The 21,597-nt window shown below is 37.5% G+C and overlaps 1 protein-coding gene across 6 annotated transcripts in view; it reads left to right on the top strand.

Annotated features, from left to right (window-relative positions):
* Positions 1-21,597, top strand: part of BTRC (beta-transducin repeat containing E3 ubiquitin protein ligase) — a 184,179-nt gene that overhangs the window by 54,932 nt on the left and 107,650 nt on the right. For 4 of the 6 annotated variants that reach the window (XM_079900905.1, XM_079900903.1, XM_079900904.1 and 1 more), the window contains exon 2: positions 1,114-1,221. The exons of the other annotated variants lie outside the window; for them this stretch is intronic. In XM_079900905.1, coding sequence (XP_079757031.1) covers positions 1,114-1,221 — 108 coding nt within the window. The remainder of the gene's footprint in view (positions 1-1,113; positions 1,222-21,597) is intronic. 6 annotated transcript variants of the gene reach the window in all.

The following is a 21,597-nucleotide window of genomic DNA, read 5'->3' as shown; positions in this document are numbered from 1 at the left end:
TATTGTTTAATTAGTACTACTAGAACTCATAATTTCTACCTTGTTTTTTGTTTGCTACTGAATACACTATATGTATATTCACACTTACACATTTGTTTTTGTTTTTTTAGAAGGTTTTAGGACCAGCAGCTTTTTGGGGTTCTATTTTTTTCCTCTTTTTCTGTCCCTGTCTCTGCTTCTTTCTTTCTTGTTGTTTTCCCTTCTGTTTGGATTGCTTCCTGCCTCCTCCCTCCAATATTCCCACCCCCCTTAATCCATCTGGAAAGATGAAGAGGCAGCTGCTATGGTAACTATGCATTTTGGTTAATAGCAGACTAACAAGACACATAAAACATATGCAAACTGTGCAGTTAGTTGCTGTCAAAGCGGTAGGGGTATAATACTTTTTCTTTTCCTTCTCCCCACCTTCTAAAAAAAAACTTTAACTTTCCTGTTATATTTTGTCTTCTAAGTTACCATTTCTAATATTGAAATGCTACCATGAATAATTCCTTTTTTCTGCTTAGTCTGCACAATATTTCACTCTGTGGTGAGTTTATGGGAGATGAGTTGAGGTGTGTAGAGGAAAAGAGTTGATTAATTGGGTTAAGAAGTAGATTTCCTGGGCTTCCCTGGTGGTGCAGTTGTTGAGAGTCCGCCTGCCGATGCAGGGGACACGGGTTCGTGCCCCGATCTGGGAAGATCCCACATGCCGCGGAGCGGCTGGGCCCGTGAGCCATGGCCGCTGAGCCTGCGCGTCTGGAGCCTGTGCTCTGCAACGGTAGAGGCCACAACAGTGAGAGGCCCACGTACCGCAAAAAAAAAAAAAAAAAAAAAAAAAAAGAAGTAGATTTCCTTTAGATTCATACATAGAAGGCAAACAGGGATAAAAGATTTTATTAAATATTTGGCTTCTTGACCTATAACTTTTTTTTCTTGCTTTTTGGCCACTAGTGTCCCTTTTGAGTTTCCCTCTGGGGTTAGAACTAGTTAGTAGTATGTTTCTTGAAGATGTGTCTATCATAAAGGCAAGCTGCACCTGGAATATTGTATTTAGCCAAGCCTTGAAAATTCCTGTAATCTGTGCCATCCTGTCTCATACTGTCCCATCTCATAGTTGTCCTCTCTCTGCAGTGCTCTATGCCCAGGTCTCTGTGGCTGGGCTGCTCCAGCCTGGCGGACAGCATGCCTTCGCTGCGATGCCTGTATAACCCAGGGACTGGCGCACTCACAGCTTTCCAGGTACTTTCTCTGTCTCTGTGGGTTATTTGTGGTCATTAGTATGTGTGTCTAATTAATTGGTGTGTCTCTCCTTCTTTCCCATCCTTTACTTACGTTCACTTTTCTCCTTCATGTTGCCTATATTTCACATCACTCAGTTCTCTAATTTATAATGTAGATCCAGATCCATCCACTCTTGAGACATTTTTATTATCGTGATTGGTTTGCCAAAATTGACATAGTGCAACTTGACTTGTTGGTTTTCATACCTAGTAGAAGTATGATCGTGAATAAATAATAATAATAAATAGCATTTATTAATAATATTAATAATTAATTAATAGCATTCAATATGTAATGTTTGCTCTGGACCTACATAAAGCCAATTAATCAATCAATTAATTACAACCAGTTGCCTGGGCACCTTCTTGTGTTTTTCTTGTGATTACTAAAAATATAAAGTGCTCAATTCAGAGTGTCTCCTCGCTACTATACTATTATATATGTATGTGTTTGTATATGTTCTTTTGGGTTTTTTTAAATAAATTTATTTATTTATTATGGCTGCGGTGGGTCTTCGTTGCTGCACGCAGGCGTTTTCTAGTTGTGGTGAGCGGGGGCTACTCTTCTTTGTGGTGTGCAGGCTTCTCATTGCAGTGGCTTCTCTTGTTGCAGAGCACAGGCTCTAGGCACACGGGCTTCAGTAGTTGTGGTGTGCGGGCTTCAGTAGTTGTGGCACGTGGGCTCTAGAGCACAGGCTCAGTAGTTGTGGTGCATGGGCTTAGTTGCTCCATGCCATGTGGGATTTTCCCAGACCAGAGCTTGAACCCGTGTCCTCTGCATTGACAGGTAGATTCTTAACCACTGCATCACCAGGGAAGTCCCCAGTTACTTGGCTTTAATGAAAATACTTACTTTAATGTAAGTATTTTAGTGATGATGCTGCTGGATATTTGTCCTTTGCAAAACTTCCTTTGCTTGTCTTATGAGATACAATATGGTGAAGGGCATAGGCTTTAAAATTAGTTAAATCAGAACTTATATACTGTCTGTCACTAGTGGTATGATCTTGAGCAAGTCATTTTCACCCTAAATTCATCTGTAAGTGGAGACTATAGTAAGGGCATGCAGTAAATAGTTGCTGTTATCATCCTTATCTTCATTGTCATTAATATTATTGCTGTTAATGTTAGAGAATATTGATATCCTGAGAGTATCAATTTATTTCAAACATAGTATTTTTGTTTGTTTGTTTGTTTTTTACTATATATCATATTGATAAAGTTTTGGCTCTCAAGGAACTCAGTCTAGCTTTTTGGTTTTTTAAAATCTTATTGGGGTTGCAATGAGTTTCACCAGACTGCAGTCTGAGATAACAGTCCCTATAACACTTCCCTCCTTCAGATACCAGTTGTAAGGAGGGCCCCCCCGCCCAGCCCTGCCTCAGGTTTGGTAACTCACTGGAAAGGACTCACAGAACTCACTGAAAGCTGTTATATTCACAGTTTATTACAGGCAGAGGATACACGTTAAAATTAGCAAAAAAAGAGACATACAGGATAGAATCTGGAGGGAACCAAATGTAGAAATTCCTGTCATCCTCTCCCCATGGAATCATGGATGGCATTACTTCCTCTGTGCCACTGTATGTGACAGTACACACAGAATATTGCGAATCAGGGAAACTCACCCAAGCTTTTTGTGTACAGAGTTTTTATTGCGGCTCAATTACAGGCTGCTCACATGGCTGACTTTTAGTCTCTAGCCCCTCCTGTAGGTTACACTAATGCTTTTAGTCTCTGTTCCTTCTTAGGATTGGAACTGAGTGTGGCTCAAAGCCCCCATCATGAATCACATTTGTCCTGTGGCCAAAGCCCCCAGTCAAAGTTCTGTTAGGTAAGAAGTTCCAGGGGGATACCACCTGCCAGTAACCAAGGGGAAAGACCAGGCCTGTCTTTGGGTAAGATTAATTCTTCAGTACACAGGGGTCATGTACTCCTTTGAGAATCTGATGAGAACTACTGAACTTAGAAAAGTACTCATGACATATAGGCAAAGTTTTATTTATAAGTTTTACATATTATGATTATTATATTTATATTATCTTAAACTATTAAATTACTGTTTATTTTTTAACATCTTTATTGGAGTATAATTGCTTTACATTGTTGTGTTAGTTTCTGCTGTATAACAAAGTGAATCAGCTCTACATATACTTATATCCCCATATCCCCTCGCTCTTGCGTCTCCCTCCCACCCTCCCTATCCCACCCCTCTAGGTGGTCTCAGAGCACTGAGCTGACCTCCCTGTGCTATGAGGCTGCTTCCCACTATCTGTTTTACATTTGGTAGTGTATATATGTCAATGCCACTCTCTCACTTCGTCCCAGCTTACCCTACCCACTCCCCGCGCCCTCAAGTCTATTCTTTACGTCTGCGTCTTTATTCCTGTCCTGCTTCTAGGTTCTTCAGAACCTTTTTTTTTTTTAGAGTCCATATATATGTGTTAGCACACAGTATTTGTTTTTCTCTTTCTAACTTACTTCACTCTGTATGACAGTCTCTAGGTCCATCCACCTCACTACAAATAACTCAATTTCGTTTCTTTTTATGGCTGAGTAATATTCCATTGTATATACATGCCACATCTTCTTTATCCATTCATCTGTTGATGGACACTTAGGTTGCTTCCATGTCCTGGCTGTTGTAAATAGTGCTGCAATGAACATTGTGGTATGTGACTCTTTTTGTTATGGTTTTCTCAGGGTATATGCCCAGTAGTGGGATTGCTGGGTCATATGGTAGTTCTATCTTTAGTTTTTTAAAGAACCTCCATACTGTTCTCCATAGTGGCTGTATCAATTTACATTCCCACCAACAGTGCAAGAAGGTTCCCTTTTCTCCACACCCTCTCCAGCATTTATTGTTTGTAGGTTTTTTGATGATGGCCATTCTGACCGGTATGAGGTGACACCTCATTGTAGTTTTGATATGCATTTCTCTAATGATTAGTGATGTTGAGCATCCTTTCATGTGTTTGTTGGCAATCTGTATATCTTCTTTGGAGAAATGTCTGTTTAGGTCTTCTGCCCATTTTTGGATTGGGTTGTTTGTTTTTTTGATATTGAGCTGCATGAGCTGCTTATATAGTTTGGAGGTTAATCCTTTGTTAGTTGCTTCGTTGGCAAATATTTTCTCCCATTCTGAGGGTTGTCTTTTCGTCTTGTTTATGGTTTCCTTTGCTGTGCAAAAGCTTTTAAGTTTCATTAGGTCCCATTTGTTTATTTTTGTTTTTATTTCCATTTCTCTAGGAGGTGGGTTAAAAAGGATCTTGCTGTGATTTATGTCGTAGAGTGTTCTTTGTTTTCCTCTAAGAGTTTTATGGTGTCTGGCCTTACATTAAATTACTGTTTAAATTACATAACCCCCAAATCCCCCAAACTAATAAGTTCTATTAAGGAAATGTTGCAGGAAGGGGGACCCCTTCTAGGGCCTGAGAGTGGGCTCTTGTCTAACACTTGGAAATGAATTGTCTGAGGAGACACACGTGCTGACAAAGCAAGAGACTTTTTGGGAAGGGGTGCCCGGGCAGAGAGCAGCAGGGTAAGGGAACCCAGGAGAACTGCTCTGCCACATGGCTTGCAGTCTCAGGTTTTATGGTAATGGGGTTAGTTTCTGGGTTGTCTCTGGCCAATCATTCTGACTCAGGGTGCTTCCTGGTGGCGCGTGCATCACGCAGCCAAGATGGATTCCAGTAGGAAGGATTCTGGGAGGTTGGTAGGACATATGGACTGGCATCTCCTCTCTCCTTTTGACCTTTCCCTAATTCTTACGGTTGTTGATAGCTTGTCAGTTTCTGCATTCTTTACCAGGATCTCCTGTTGTAAGGTACCTCATGCAAGTGGTTACTATCCGGCCTGGCCAGGGCAGGCAGTTTCGGTCAGTGGTTACCCTAACAGAAATGTGCAGGGAGCCATAAGAATATATAAAAGAAGAACCTGATTTAACCTGAGGGTGGGGGTAAGGAAGATCAGGTAATCAAGGTTTGAGTTAAGAACTGAATGATGAGTAGGGATTAGGCAAAAAGGGAGGTGGGGGAGAACATTTCAGGTCAGTTCAAAGGCCCTGAGGACAGGTGGGGTTTTGTGCATTTAAGGACTCTGCTGGGAAAAAAAAAAAAGAAAAAGAAACCTATCATTTCAGAGAATGAGGAGAATAGGGGAGAATAGAGTTAGGGAAGACTGGGGAAGCTTGATCATGGCAGGATTTGTCGGCCATTGAATGTTTCATCTTGATGCTAAGAGTACTAAGCTGTTGAAAGTATTTTTTTTAATAAATTTATTTATTTTATTTATTTATTTTTGGCTGCATTGGGTCTTTGTTGCTGTACGTGGGCTTTCTCTAGTTGCGGCAGGCAGGGGCTGTTCTTCCTTGCGGTGCGTGGGCTTCTCATTGTGGTGGCTTCTCTTGTTGCGGAGCCTGGGCTCTAGGCACATGGGCTTCAGTAGTTGTGGCTCGTGGGCTCTAGGGTGCAGGCTCAGTAGTTGTGGCGCACAGACTTAGTTGCTCTGCGGCATGTGGGATCTTCCCGGACCAGGGCTCGAACCCGTGTCCCCTGCATTGGCTGGCGGCTTCTTAACCACTGTGCCACCAGAGAATTTCCTGTTGAGAGTATTTAAACACAAGTTTGACCTGATCAGATTTGCATTTAGTTGTATTACTCTAGCTATCATAAAGATAATTTCAGTAATTGAGGGAAGAGATGTGGGCAGTTTGGTTTTGATGTCAGGACTCCTTTGCACTGTTAAAAATTATTGAGGACTCCAAAGTGGTTTTGTTTATATGGGATATATCTATTTATATTTATTATATTTGAAATTAGAACTGAGAAAAAAATTAAATATTAATTTATTCATTAAAAATAACTGACTAAAATAGCTACAATAAATCCATTATATGTTAATGCATGTGAATGTTTTTATTTAAAAAAACCTATTTTCTAAAACAAAAATTTAAGACTAGCATTGTATTACATTTTTACAGTCTCTTTAATGTCTGGATTAATAAGAGAGCTGGATTCTCATGTCTGCTTCTGCATTCAGTAAGTTGTGATGTGGTGTTTTGCTTGTAATACATGTAGAATTCCAGCCTCACACAGATACATAGTTTGAAAACATAGAAGTGTTTTAATATCCTTTTCAGGTAGTTGTGATTTCTTAAAGATTAGCTGTATAGAATCTGAAAGATATCAATGAACTTCTTGTGCTCTATTATATTAAAAGCATTGGTCTCAGTGTTTTTAACAAATCATGCTGGAACAGTTGGACATCTATATGCAAAATAATGAACCTTGACTAGATATATTGCACCATATTCAAAAATTAACTCAAACTGGATTGTAGACCTAAATATGAGCTAAAAGTATAAAACTACTAGAAGAAAATGAGCGAGAAAAAAATTCATTGTGACTTCACATTAGAAAATATTTTTTCGAGAAGACAAAAAACATGAACCATAAAAAAAAATAAGTTGGACTTAATCACAGTTTAAAACGTCTGATTTTTAAAAAGATACTGTTTAGAAAATGAACAAGTAAGGCACTGACTGGAAGAAAATATTTGTAAAATACATATTTGATGAAAGACTTGAATTCAGAACTCTTACAAAACAATAAATAATAAGATAAACTACCCAATAAAAAAGGGCGATTAATGAGCAAAAAATTTGAATGGATATAATACCAAAAAAAGATACACAGACAGCAAATAAGCACATGAAAAGATCCTCTATATGTTTAGACATTGGGGAAATGCAAATTCAAACAATAGGAAGACACTACATTGCCACCCACATGCTTCTTCCCACCCTGGAATGTGGGGCTGGGAATTCAATAGATCCTAGTAGTTATTGTATCCTAGCTTAATATGAGAAATGTTAGGCTAGAAAATTCTTTGAAAGCAGAAGCAATCTCTTACACTTATCCATTGACCTCCTTTTTAGTAGTTGGGGCTCAATAAAAGCTGATGATTTGAACTATGTTAGATAAGTGGTAAAGATAATCATGTGCAACTAAAAATTGTACAAGTCAAAATCATCTGACTTGGACACTAAGATATGAAGAACAATTCCAAATTTCTTTCAGCCTAAAACAATTTTGAATCTAAGGCCAGTAGGAAAGATTTGTGAACAAAATTACCATCACTGTCAGGGCTTTATTTAGTCTTAATCAAAAAAATCAACAAATATCTATTTTTTAAAATATTGAGTCCCCTTATAAATTACTGTACTTCTGGAGTATATTGGAGACAAATTGATTTGGAGATTTTTGCTGAAAAATTCAGAATAAATTGGTGTGTGGGCCTTGAATTGTATTGCAGGAGTGAAATTGTGTGACATAGGCAGAAAAGAGATGCTTAAAAAACATCTTAGAAAAGAAGCCCAGAGGCCAGTATATGGTGTGGTGGTTAAGAGCCCTTGTCAAACCCAAGTTCTTGTGTCTTATGCACAGTAAGGCCAAACAAACTGAACTGTCAGAATTTGGAGCAGAAAAAGGTTTATTACAAGGGCAAAGCAAGGAGAATGGGCAGCTCTTGCTCAAAATTTGGTGGGGAGGACTGCAGGGTGTGTGACCTTTCTCAGATTGGTTGGTAGTGTGATAACAGGGTGGTGTTTCAGGAATCTCAGTCATTAGCCTTCTGGTTCCAACCAGTCTTGGGTCCATGTGGTAGTTGCTTAGCTTGAAGTTACCATCTTCCCCCTGAGTGGGGGGGCCTTAGTTCCTGTAGATGAAACTCAGAGATGTGTATCAGATTGTTATGTATATCCCTTGAAGAGGAACAAGGACCCTGCCCCATTGCTGCACTATTGTTTCTTGACTCCTTTCCTTTGTTTCTTCATTTCCTCACTTAATTAGTAACTGTTTGAATCTGCCCATTGGAACTCAGGGAAGGTCTAGGAAGCTGAAGCCTTTTTTTCCTGCAAACAAGAAAAAGGCTTTTGTACCAGGGAGGGCCCTGTAGGGTTCTGCTCAGTTTCACCCCGGCACCAGACTGCTTGAGATTTGAGCCTGGCTCTGTCTACGTGTAACGTTACTTGACTTCTTTATACCTCAGTTTCCTTATCAGTTAAGTAGGGATGATAATAGTATCTATCTCATAGGGTTGTTGTTAGGGTATGAGTTGACTTTTATTAAGTCCTTATGAAACCATGCAACTCAGATAGAGACTTAAACCCACTGTCTTTTAATTGAGATTACACACCTGGTCTCAGGACTTAATGAAGCTCAGGTTCTTTATGTCTCATCACAGAAAGAATTCAATGAGAGGCAAAGTGATATGTAAGAAGTGGATTTATTTATAGGGAAGACACACTCCACAGAGTGTGGGGCATCTCAGAAGATGAGAGGCCCTGAAATATGGCTTGATTAGTTTTTATGGGCTGGTTAACTTCATAGGCTAATGTGTGGGAGGATTATTCCAACTATTTCAGGTGAAGGGGCAGGGATTTCCAGGAGTTGGGCTACTGCCCACTTTTTGGTCTTTTATGGTTAGCTTCAGAACTGTCATGGCACTGGTAGGTGTGTCATTTAGCATGCTGATATAGTACAATGAGTGTATAATGAAGCTCAAGGTCTACGGGTAGTTGACTCTTCCACCATCTTGGATCTAGTTAGTTCTAACCATTTTTTGTCATATCCTGTGGCTATGTCATTCTTTTAAAGGTTGTGCCCTGCCTGCTTCCTTCCTGTTTCACATAGAACAGGGTCTGGAAGAGAAATGGGTTCTATATTATCAGAAAACTGCACAGAGGACTAGGTTTAGAAGCTTTCAGCAAATAATGTTTCACCTTGGTATAAAACAGTACACTGTTGAATTAAATCTTTTTTTTTTTCATACCTTACAGCCCAGTTCTGTATCATAGCAAAGCCTACATTTGGTTCAGGTATTGAGAAAATTTTGCTTTCCCCAACATTGCTATAAGTATGAATGTTTATTTTTCTTTTCTTATCTTCGGAGAAATCATTAAGTTCTCTGTAGCAAAAATGGAAGAAATGGGCTTATATGCTGGTTTTATTCTATTAATTCAACAGTTTGTTCTATGTCAGGTTCATTGTGCACAGGTGCTCAATATTGCTGATTGACTAATTGGCAGATGTAGACTTAAGTCTAGTCTTCCCTGTTTCCACTACTAGAATTAAAACAATCTTAGTACATTTGTATCTTTCTTGCTTGAGTTTTGCCTTATTTAGATTTTTGTTTATGTAAAAATTACATACAGTAAAATATACACACCTTGTGTACCTGTAGATGAATTTGACAAATGTATACATTTGTGTAATCTCACTCTCAAGATATAGAGCATTTCCATAATCTGAGAAAGTTCCTTTGTATCCCCTTCCAGTTAGTACCCATATCCCATATGCAATTACTGTTCTGATTTGTCTCTGAAGATTAGATTTGCCTGTACCTGAACCTTATATAAATGCAGTCACAGAGTATACATTCTTTCGTGTCTGTTTTTTTTTTTTTTTTCTGGCCGTGCCACATGGCATGCAGGATCTTAGTTCCCTGACCAGGGATCATACCCCTGCCCCCTGCAGTGGAAGCACAGAGTCCTAACCACTGGACTGCCAGGGAATTCCCTGTGTCCTCTTGATTAGCATAATGTTTTTGAGATTTATCCATTTTGTTATGTTTGTCTGTAACTTATTCTTTTTTATTGCTAAATAAATTCCATTGCATTAATATACTACAATTTGTTTTTCCATTCATCTATTGGTAGACATTTGGATTGTTCCTGTTTTTGTCTACTATGAATAAAGCTACAGTATACAGTTTGTATGTCTTTTTGTGGACATGGATTTTTATTTCTCTTGGCTTAATGCCTAAGAGTGGAATTGCTGGGTCATAGACAAAGTGTATTTTTAACTTTAAAAGATATAGTTCAAGTAATTCTTCAAAGTGGTTGTCCCAGTAGGAATACTCATTTCTACTAATATTGCTGAACATGTTTAAGGAAGTGACTTAGTAATAGTTTCATAGTATTTTTTCTTTGAAATTATCGCAAATGTTTAGTGAATTTGAAGCACCTTCAAAGTAAAAATTCTGTGACAATAGAAAAGGAAGAGCCATAGAGTTGTTGCTGAATATGTTGTATTATCCTCAGTAACTCACATGGAAATGGCAACATTGGGATGGTTTGATTATTGACATTACAAACCACACATTTTAAACTTCCCTGATGGTCCAGTGGTTAAGCCACCACGCTCCCAGTGGAAGGGACATGGGTTCGATCCCTGGTCAGGGAGCTAGATCCCACATGCTGCAACTAAGAATTCACATGCCGCAACTAAAAGATCCTGCATGCTGCAACTGAAGATCCTGTGTGCTGCAACTAAGACCCAGTGCAGCCAAATAAATAAATAAATATTAAAAAAAAAACTAGTGGTAAAGAAGATGCTATAAATATTATTTAAATAGATTCTTTGAGGACCTGTTTAGTTTGAACGTATTTTCATTTCCATCATTCCATTGTTTTGTCCTGGAAAGTCAATAGGTGATTAAGAGGATTTCTGTTGATTAACAGTGGGTGTATTTTGTGTAATCATTTGTTTATCCTCAGCAAATGGCAGTCGTAATCTGTACTATTAAATGAGACTGAGCAATAGAAAGTGCTTAAAAATAGCTGAGTAATTCAGATCCTTTATTTTCTTTAGACATTAAAGAAGAAGAGAAATTCTAACAATAAGAATATAGGTTGGGACTTCCCTGGTGGTGCAGTGGTTAAGACTCTGCGCTCCCAACGCAGGGGGCCCGGGTTCGATCCCTGGTCAGGGAACTAGATCCCAGAAGCATGCCACAACTAAGAGTTTGCATACCACAGCTAAGGAGCCAGCAAGCCACAACTTAGGAGCCTGTGAGCTGCAACTAAGGAGCCCACGAGCCGCGACTAAGGAGCCTGTGAGGCGCAACTAAGGAGCCTGCTGGCCGCAACTAAGGAGCACATGTGCTGCAACTAAGGAGCCTGTGAGCTGCAACTAAGACCCAGCACAACCAAATAAATAAATAAATATTTTTTAAAAATGTACTAGTCAGTGCCTTAAAAAAAAAAAGAATATAGGTGGATTTATATGGCCTTAGAATATTTTAGGTGTCAAGTGTAGCTAGTAATTTTAAGGAATTTTTGAGCTTGAATCATATAGTATTTTAATATTAGCTAGGGTCCCTTGTCAAAGGTTGAAATTGTTGAGGATTGACTTCAGGAGAGATTATGTAATATATTTTACTGTTTAAGAATACTTAGATTTCGGGGAACTATATTCAGTATGTGATAAACAATAATGGAAAAGAATATGAAAAAGCATATGTATATGTATAACTGAGTCACTTTGCTGTACAGCAGAAATTAACACAACATTGTAAATCAACTACACTTCAATAAAATTAAGAAAGAAAAATACTTAGAAGTCTACTAAATCTTACCATCTACTACATGAAATGTTAATGTGGAGCAATACTAGGAAAATTAAGCATTATTCAGAATATACGTATATATACATGTATGGAAGCCTTATTTTACTTTTGAGGTTTTAGGGGAATATGGATTATCACACTGAATGTAAATGAACATGTAAAACTTATTACAAAACAACACTGTAAGGAAAATTACCCCATGACAAAAATGCTTACTTACCAAAGTCCTAATTGACCGCCCTCCCACTGTATATAAATCATCTCAGTACTGCATAATTTCTATTTAATAAAAACTTCAGCTCCTTTTGAACGCTCCCAAAGACATTCTGTGAAGCCACCATCACCCGTATACCAAAACCAGATGAAGACACTACCAAAAAAGAAAATTACAGGCCAGTATCTTTGATGAATGTAGACACAAAAATTCTCAGCAAAATATTAGCAAACCGAAACCAGCAACACATAAAGCCATGACCAAGTTGTATTCATCCCAGGGTCACAAGGATGGTTCAACAGTGTCATACTAATCAATCAGTGTCATACACCACATCAGCAAACGAAAGGACAGGGACTTCCCTGGTGGTCCAGTGGTTAAGACTCCGTGCTCCCAATGCAGGCGGCCCGGGTCTGATCCCTGGTCAGGGAGCTAGGTCCCACATGCTGCAACTAAGACCTGGCACAGCCAAATAAATAAATATTAAAAAAAAAAAAAGAAGAAAGGACAAAGACCACATGATCATCTCAAAAGACACAGAAAAAGCATTTGATAAAATGCAACATCCATTCATGATAAAAACCCTTACGAAAATGGGTGTAGAGGGAACATATCTCAACATAATAAAAGCTATTTATGACAAACCCACAGCCAATATAATACTCAATGGTGAAAAGCTGAAAGCCTTCCTGCTAAAATCTGGAACAAGACAAGGGTGCCCATTCTCACCACTTCTCTTCAACACAGTATTGGAAGTCTTAGCCACAGCCATCAGACAAGAAAAAAAAAAAAAGTATTCAAATAGGTAAAGAAGAGGTAAAATTGTCATTATATGCAGATGACATGATACTATATATAGAAAACCCTAAAGACTCCACAAAAAAACTACTACAACTGATAAACAAATTCAGCAAGGTAGCAGGATACAAGATTAGCACACAGAAATTGGTTGCATTTCTTTACACTAAAAATATCAGAAATGTAAGCAAACAGTCCCTTTTGAAATTACATCAGAAAACAAAATAAAAAAACCTTAGGAATAAACCTCACCAAGGAGGTGAAAAACTTATATGCTGAGAACTACGAAACATTGATAAAAGATATTAAAGATGATTCAAAGAAATGGAAAGTTATCTCATACTCTTGGATTAGAAGAATTAATATTTTTAAAATGGCAACACTGCCCAAAGCAATCTACAGATTTAATGTGATCCCTATCAAATTACCCATGATATTTTTCACAGAACTAGAACAACTAATCCTAAAATTTATATGGAACTATAAAAGACCCAGAACTGCCAAAGCAATCCTGAGGAAAAAGAACAAAGTAGGAGGCATAACCCTCCCAGACTTCAGACAATACTACAAAGCTACAGTAATCAAAACAGTGTGGTATTGGCATAAAAACAGGCATATGGATTAATGGAACAGAATAGAGAGCCCAGAAAAAAACCGATACATCTATGGTCAATTAATCTTCAACAAAGGAGTCAAGAATATAAAATGGGAAAAAGAAAGTCTCTTCAGCAAGTGGTGCTGCATGTAAATCAAAGAAGTTAGAATATACTCTCACAACTTGCACAAAAATAAACTCAAAATGGCTTAAAGACTTAAACATGGGACTTCCCAGGTGGCCCAGTGGTTAAGAATCTGCCTTCCAAAGCAGGGGACACGGGTTCGATCCCTGGTCACGGAATTAAGATCCCTGGTCAGGGAATTAAGATCCCACATGCCTCGGGGCAACTAAGCCTGCACACCACAACTAGAGAACCCGTGTGCCGCAACTACAGAGCCCACATGTTCTGGACCCCACGTGCTGTAACTACTGAGCCCGCACGCTCTGGAGCCCATGCACCACAACTAGAGAGTCCGCGCACCACAATTACTAAGGCCACGCACTCTGGAGCCCACACGCCACAACTAGAGAGAATCCCACGTGCAGCACTGAAAGATCCCGTATGCTGCAACTAAGACCTGGTGCAGCCAAAAAATAAAAAAATAAATAAGTAAATAAATAAATAAACGTCTTAAATGTAAGATATGACACCATACGACTCCTAGAAGTGATCATAGGCAAAACATTCTTTGACATAAATCTTATCTACCAATGTTTTCTTAGGTCAGTCTTCCAATGCAATAGAAATAAAAACAAAAATAAACAAATGGGACCTAATCAAACTTACAAATTTTTGCACAGCGAAGGAAACCGTAAACAAAATGAAAAGACAACCTGTGGAATGGGAGAAAATATTTGCAAATGATGCAACTGACAAGGGCTTAATTTCCAAAATATACAAACATCTCATATAACTCAACAACAAAAAACAAACAACCCAACTGAAAAAGGGCAGAAGACCTAAATAGACATTTCTTCAAAGAAGACATACAGATGGCCAATAGGCACCTGAAAAGATGCTCAACAGCGCTATTAGAGAAATGCAAATCAAAACTACAATGAGGTACCACCTCACGCCAGTCAGAATGGCCATCATTAAAAAGTCTACAAATAACAAATGCTAAAGAGGGTGTGGAGAAAAGGGAATGCTCTTACACTGTTGGTGGGAGTGTATTGGTGCAGCCACTATGGAAAACAGTATGTAGGTTCCTCCAAAAACTAAAAATGGAGTTGCCATATGATCCAGCAATCCCATTCCTGGGCATATACCCAGACAAAGCTATAATTTGGAAAGATACATGCACCCCTGTGTTCATAGGAGCACTATTTACGATAGCCAAGACATGGAAGCAACCTAAATGTCCATTGAGAGATGAATGGATTAAGAAGATGTGGTATATATATATACAATGGAATATTAGCCATCAAAAAAAATGAGATAATACCATTTGCAGCAACATGGATGGACCTAGAGATTATCATACTAAAGGAAGTAAGTCAGAAAGAGGAAGACAAATACCATAAGATATCACTTACATGTGGAATCTAAAATATGATACCAATCAACATATCTATGAAACAAAAACAGATTCACAGATATAGAGAACAGACTTGTGGTTGCCAAGGGTACGGGAGGGAAGGAATGGGAGTTTGGGATTTAGCAGAGGCAAACTATGTATATGGGATGGATAAACTACAAGGTCCTACTGTATAGCACAGGGAACTATAGTCAATATCTTGTGACAAATGATAATGGAAAAGAATATGAAAAAAAATATATATATGCATAACTGAGTCATTTTGCTGTACAGAAGAAATTAACACAACATTGTAAATCGAGTACAATAAAATTAAAAAAGAAATTCAGTTCTTTTTTGTGCATATGTTGACATTGACCTATGTTTATCCTAGCTATACTCCTTACATTAGGAGTTTGCATATAGTGAGAAGTCAAAAATGTTTTTGTTTTGTGTGTGGGGAAACCCTACATTTTCATCTGTTTATAAAACTAACTTATTGTTTATAGTAGAATATGCAAACTATTTGGTAAATATGTAAACAAGAAAGTATCACTCATACTCCTTCTACTTTAAGATAATCATCAATCAATATGCTAGTTTCCTTCAGTCTAGAATGACTTATCCATTTATGCATGCATGTACACACACAGGCATGCCCAGGCAAATATAATTTTGTTTTAAGATATATTTATTATTACCGTTTTATTATAAAATTATAAAGCAAAATAAAAATTTAATAATTATAGAAAATACAGAGAAGTAGAAAAAAGGAAATATTTTAATGTCCTCCCAGATATTACTATTTTATTGATAGTAATACTTTCTGATTTTCAACTTTATTCTGTACTTAATTAAATTCTATGTTTGTCACCTGGTTACATTGATTTTGGTCACTCTATCCCATGTAAGTTTTAGCCATTTCAAATTCATAGTTCTCCAAAGGTGCTGTGTTCTCCCATGCTCTGTGTCTTTGCATATCCTGTTTTCCCTACCTGGAGAACGCTACTGAAAACACTTATCTTCCCTTACCCCCTGCCTCCCACTTTTATCTACCTGGCTAATTAAATTCCACAGTTCGCTCAAGTTGTTTCACCTCTAGGATAAAGGCCCTCACTGATCTTTTCACTCACCCGCCTTAACGTAGTCAGAGCATCTGTACCAACAGCATGCAATAGATACCTCTGTCATAAGCACGGATATGCTTATTGTGATTGCTCAGTTCCTTGAGAGTAGGACTATATTTTGTTTATATTTCCAATGTCAAGCACAGTATAAGTGCTTGATACAGAGTATGTGCTTTATGAATTTTTGCTGAATGAATGAATGGACTTAGATAATTTGAAGAAAATTATTAAATAACATATATAGGGTGGGAAGAGAGAAAGCATTGAATTGCTGGGGGTACCTGCACATACATACACACAAGTATTCTTTATTCAGAAAGAAGTCATGATAATTAAACAATCATTCCAAAGACTACACATTTACATGGAAAAAAGGAAAACATGCTGAGTCTGATTTATGGGCAGATTTATACCTTTGGCTTTCATACAACTCACACTACGATGATCCCTTCTGAATTGGATTTTGTATGTTGAATTTGGACTCTTGTTGATGAACAAATGCACATTTCAAGCTATTAAATAGTGGCCCTGCCAGCCAGCTAACAGTTCAGTTTCAATGATGTCAACGTCTTTATCTTCACAGCAGTGTGTTTGTACAATTATTTGACTTTTATTGCATTTTACCCTTATTCTATACAAGAATAGACACCGGGAGAATTAAAATGATCATAGTGATAAACTACAGTCTACAGAAAGGATGGAGATCATTAGGGACACCGAAATTGACCCTTTAGCCTTGATTGAGAACAAAATTAAAGTATATGTGCAAAATGTTGGAAATATATTATTGAAGATCATTTATTAAAAAGAAAGTATAATTATGGATTTTAAAACATTTTAGCTAAAATTGAAACTTATTGTTCAGCTTCTACCCTTTCAACTTTTATGTATATTTAACTAAGAAAAGTTAGAGATGACCTGAATTTGGTGTATTTTACTTTATGCTAGAAATTGTCTTGGAAGAATGACACCATTAGGACTGATTTGTCTTTCAGGATGCCTACTTGGTTGTTCTAAATACTCTGTTTTAAGTTTGGTAATAATAGATTCCTCCATTGCTAAGTATTTTGACGTGTTTGTGATGCAGGTAATGTTCATTTACAGGCTAATTTGCAACATTACCTAATATCTAGATTAAACAAGATCATCTTATTGTGAGATGATCAGATTTCCTTAAAAAAATTTTTTTGTTATATTTCCTGATGGATCTGAAAAATTAAACTTTTCACTCCACAAAGAGGGCTTATTGCTTTTATGTTGAATAATGTCAAATTTTACCTAACTGCCCTAACTTAACATGACCCCTAATGGCAGAAGAGAGAGTATAGGTACCCCAGGGCGCCTGGAGTTGCCCCAATATAAGAAGCACAGACCGGAAAAATCAAATTGATGAAAACTTTAAGGGTGATGGGATCCTCTGTGGATGTACTGTCCTTACCAGAGAAATTCTTCCTGTGGGCAGTTAAGGCTCACCTGTATCCTCTGGAGAGGTACATATTACTTTCTTTATATTCCAAGATTACCTTCTTGTTATTGCCATCTGTGTGCTGAGTAGAGGCCAAAGTACCACAGGAGTTCCTTATGTGCTATTCAGGAATCATTGTTGGTTGTTTTGTGACTGCCTGCCACAGCCATTTGTACCTTCTTTCACTATTGTGCTGTTTTATGTGGTAGTGTTTTATTGTCTTGCTGTCCTTCCTTGTGTTAGTTTTTAGACTTGGTATTTTATGTGGACTGTCAGGATATGGAATCTTGGTAGACAGGCAGCATTTAGGAAACTGTCATTTTTCATGATGAGAGAAATCCAGGTTATTTATGTAGGCCTCATTGGGGGGAAAAAAAAAGACCAATCTCTTGACTGTTTAGCTGCTTAGGCCTCTGAGAATTGCAGTACTTTACCATTGTGGGGTGATACCCATGAGTTCTGTTTTTCCTAAGAGTGATGTTGAATAGCTGTGAGCTTTTCTATATTCTCTGGCCCAGTCCTCTGAAAACCAAGTCTATATTTTGAAATAGTTATTTGGGCCTAAGATGTAGTACATCATCATGAAACGGGATTTTGCAGTGTACTTTTCCCTGCTGGGTTGTCTGTCACCTGCATTTTAAAGTTCTCAGGTGTACCATTCAAATTCTCGAGACCTTTGTCGCAAACCTAGTATCTATGGCTTGGTATGAATTAAATTGGAATTCTGTACCCAATAAAATTGACATAAAAAGAGTAAATTCATTTTTATATATGATCCTTTAGCAAAAAGTTCACATCTTAACCTGATTTGATCTAATTTTTTTGTGTTAAAGATCATAAACAGAAGAGAAGGTATACAGGGATAAGTACTCGTTTTATCTTTTTGTGTTTCACACACACAAATATATATTGCAGTATTTAAAACTAGTTTATGCACAGCTTTTGTATATGAACATGAGAAGTTTTATATTTGAAAGAAAGCACATGATTAGTTTTACTAAAATATAGTTGCTATTGTTCATTCCAGTGTCTGCCCTTTGCATGAGCTGTGTTTTGGGGAGTGCCTGTTTCTTTACTGGTAATAAAACATAAGGGAAATTTCTAGTATAATATTAGTATATTTCCCCTAGATTTTTACATTGTCAGGTCATTAATTTTTTTTAAGCATTTCAGTTGTAGCATAGTGCATTCCTTTGGGGAGAATTGGTAAAATGAGGATAAAATGGGTACAGGATTCCAACAGCTTGAAGATAACACAATATTTGACCAAAATCTCTTTTGTATTCCCTACTCTGGTTCTATTCCAGTAGTCTTGGAAATGTGCCTACAGACTATTTACAGTGAGATTATAAAACTGAATCATGATTTTGGTGAATAGAAGCCAGAGCATGTGGCTCCAGCACCCTAGCTGGCAGTAAGCTCTCCGTAGGTTTATGAATGTAGTTAGATGGCCCCCAACTGTTTACAAGACAGCAGAGGTGAGATCTTTGATTGACAAGTCAGAAATGCATTAGATCATTCTCTCTGCCAGTCTCTGGTTCATGCTGTTAAAAATGTCAGCCTCCAAGTTTGAATGGCAGCCTGAGGGCCTTAGAAGCTTTTTGTTTTCAGAGATGGAAACACAAATTGGATGTGTGCCTGAGCGCTTCATCCTGGGCTGTAATTTCATCTTTTAGCTAAGAACCACAAGGTACATGAGCAAAGCACCCTGTAAACAATAATACTGTGGAAAAAAAATAAACAAGGTCGTGTTTCTGGTACGTTGATCCAATGGTGTCCTGACCTCTATCACGTTGAACATCTCCACTCTGATTGCTGTTCCCTTTGGCATTACAATGAGAGAAAGAGAGCCTGACATAGGAGGAAAAGATTTAAAGTTGCAGTGTTGTTGCACATTCCTTGTATTGGCTATGAAATATTGAACTGTCAGAATGTGACACTTGGTTTTTTAAGCAACCTTTCTTGTTTGAGGTGTTTGCAGTTCATTCCTTTATCCCCCATTTGTCTGCTTTCATTGATAGGGTTGGAAGTAGTTGCCTTAAATGCATGAAAAGGGACAATGTTAAAGAGAAGTGGTGCTGATGGAGCCAACAAATAAACGTAATACTGGAACATAAATGCAGGCTGTGAGGTGTGGGCAAAAGGAGATTAAAGCTGGGTTAGTAAACTAATATTGGGGTTTACGGAATACATTCTATTCTAAGGAGGAATCAGCTTAGGTCCTGGTTCTGTTTTTGTGGAGGCAGGAAGTTGGGAAGGTGGTAGTGGGTAAATATAGGAAATGGAGTGACATAGTTTGTTAAACTGATAGCCTTCTATATGGCAGTATTGCCAGTCAAATAAAAATTAACCCAGCTATGTTATTTATTCCTCTGATTATTCACAGTTTTGGCAAGTGGTTCATTATTGAAAGCCTTAAACGTTTGGCAAGAAAAAAATATCTTTTTTAAAAAAAAAAGTGCCGAATTCATATTTTTAGTAAGAAGGTTGATGAATAGATAATATGTAAGAACCATTGTGTTTGTATTAGTACAGCTTAATGGCACATGAATAGAAAATTTTTGTTGAGAAAGCCAAATCATAGATTTCTTGGAAAATATATTCTAGTAATAGAATGAGTTTTCTATTGCTATTTAAGTTGCAGAATATCTTAAAACAACATATTTTATAGAAAAAAATTTTCTTTCTTTCTAAGAAAACAGCTCTATTGTCAGATATGTGCTTTTATCTTAATTCATTTTGGGGGCCTAGACCTTACAAGTAAAGTTTTGAGTGAGAATGACCTTTTGGAATTCTTCTGGAGTATGAAAAAGGAGTTTGTGTTGAAAGTACTTGAATTAACTCTTATTGATGCTTTTAAAGCACAGCTGTTTAGCTTAGTCTTCTCCCTCTGCAAATGTGAAAGGCAGGAGCTATTCTCTATCATGAATACATAGTGAAATGCACTGGAAAAATGGTGGTAATCATTCCTGACATTTCTTAATTCCCTGCTTTGAGGGCATGCTAGAAAGAGGAGATGGTATTTGTAAAATAGTGTCCTGCTCCCTTGTACCCAGAATTATGTCCTCACTTACCAAGTACAGCACAGAGAAAGCAAGGCAAAAGGGAGGGATATTGAGAATTACTTACTGTTGTTTTAAGTATTGCTCTATGTTTTTAAAGCATAAATATTGATGTAGATTTGCATTTAAGGTGTGAGAACCCAGTGTCTTGACTCAATGGGGGAGTTTTCAAAAACCATTCTTTTAGAAATTGATTTCTCATTGGCTGATATCCTGAGGATAAGTAAAAACAAACCATTCTTTTCAATCTTGGAAGAACAAGAGGAGTGCAAGTGCTTATCTAAGAAATAAGACTAGAAATATCTACATTTATGGGACCTCCTAAATCTTAAAACAGAGAAACTGTACAAATTTTCTTCTTCCTTGGTGTATTATCATGCAGCAATCACTATGAAAATGCCTCACAGCCCATGGGCTTTTATACAGCCACTCCTCCATAATAATGATTAGCTTTATTACTTAAAGTCCAGGCTTGCATTATAAGCAAAAATTAGTATATTCATAGAACCATAGAATTTCAGTGTTGGAAATGATGTCAGAAGGCCATCTAGTTATATATAGGAATCCTTTATGAAGTGTTTTTGGCAAGGGGCCATCTAATCTCTGCCAGATCACTGCCATTATTGGCAAGCTGAACTTCTTGAGGCATCTTGCTTTCTTCTTCACTGTTGGTTCTGTTAGAAAATTTTCTCTCAAGGAGTCAGACTTCTTACTCACCTACCATTTGTGGTAATACAAAGTAATTGTTTTCTTTTTCATGTATTTATATGTTTGAGGATAGCTATCATGTTGCTTATATTTGCTGTGCCCAGAGTGAATATTCCTGGTTCTGTTAGTATTTCTTTGGAAAATGCTAATAATCATTCCTGTCATTTTCATAACCCTGTATTTTGATGGAGAGTGTTAATCATTCTGATTGTCCCTCCTTATGAATGCATTCCATCTTGGCAGTGTCCTTGTTACAATGTGGCATGCATAACTAGAGGCAGTGCTGCAAAAGTGTAGAATACAGTGACGCATCTTGTTTTGAACATAATTTGGGTTATATAATTTAATTACTGCAGCCTAAAATTGAGTATATTTCTTTGGTGTAGATGATGGAAAAATCTCTAGGAACTTAGCCTGAGTGTGTTTCTTCACCTTT

Source organism: Stenella coeruleoalba, assembly GCF_951394435.1.
Source record: "Stenella coeruleoalba genome assembly, chromosome: 16".
Lineage (NCBI taxonomy): Eukaryota > Metazoa > Chordata > Mammalia > Artiodactyla > Delphinidae > Stenella > Stenella coeruleoalba.
The sequence above is the reverse complement of the archived record's forward strand: the minus strand, read 5'-3'. Positions and strand labels throughout refer to the sequence as shown.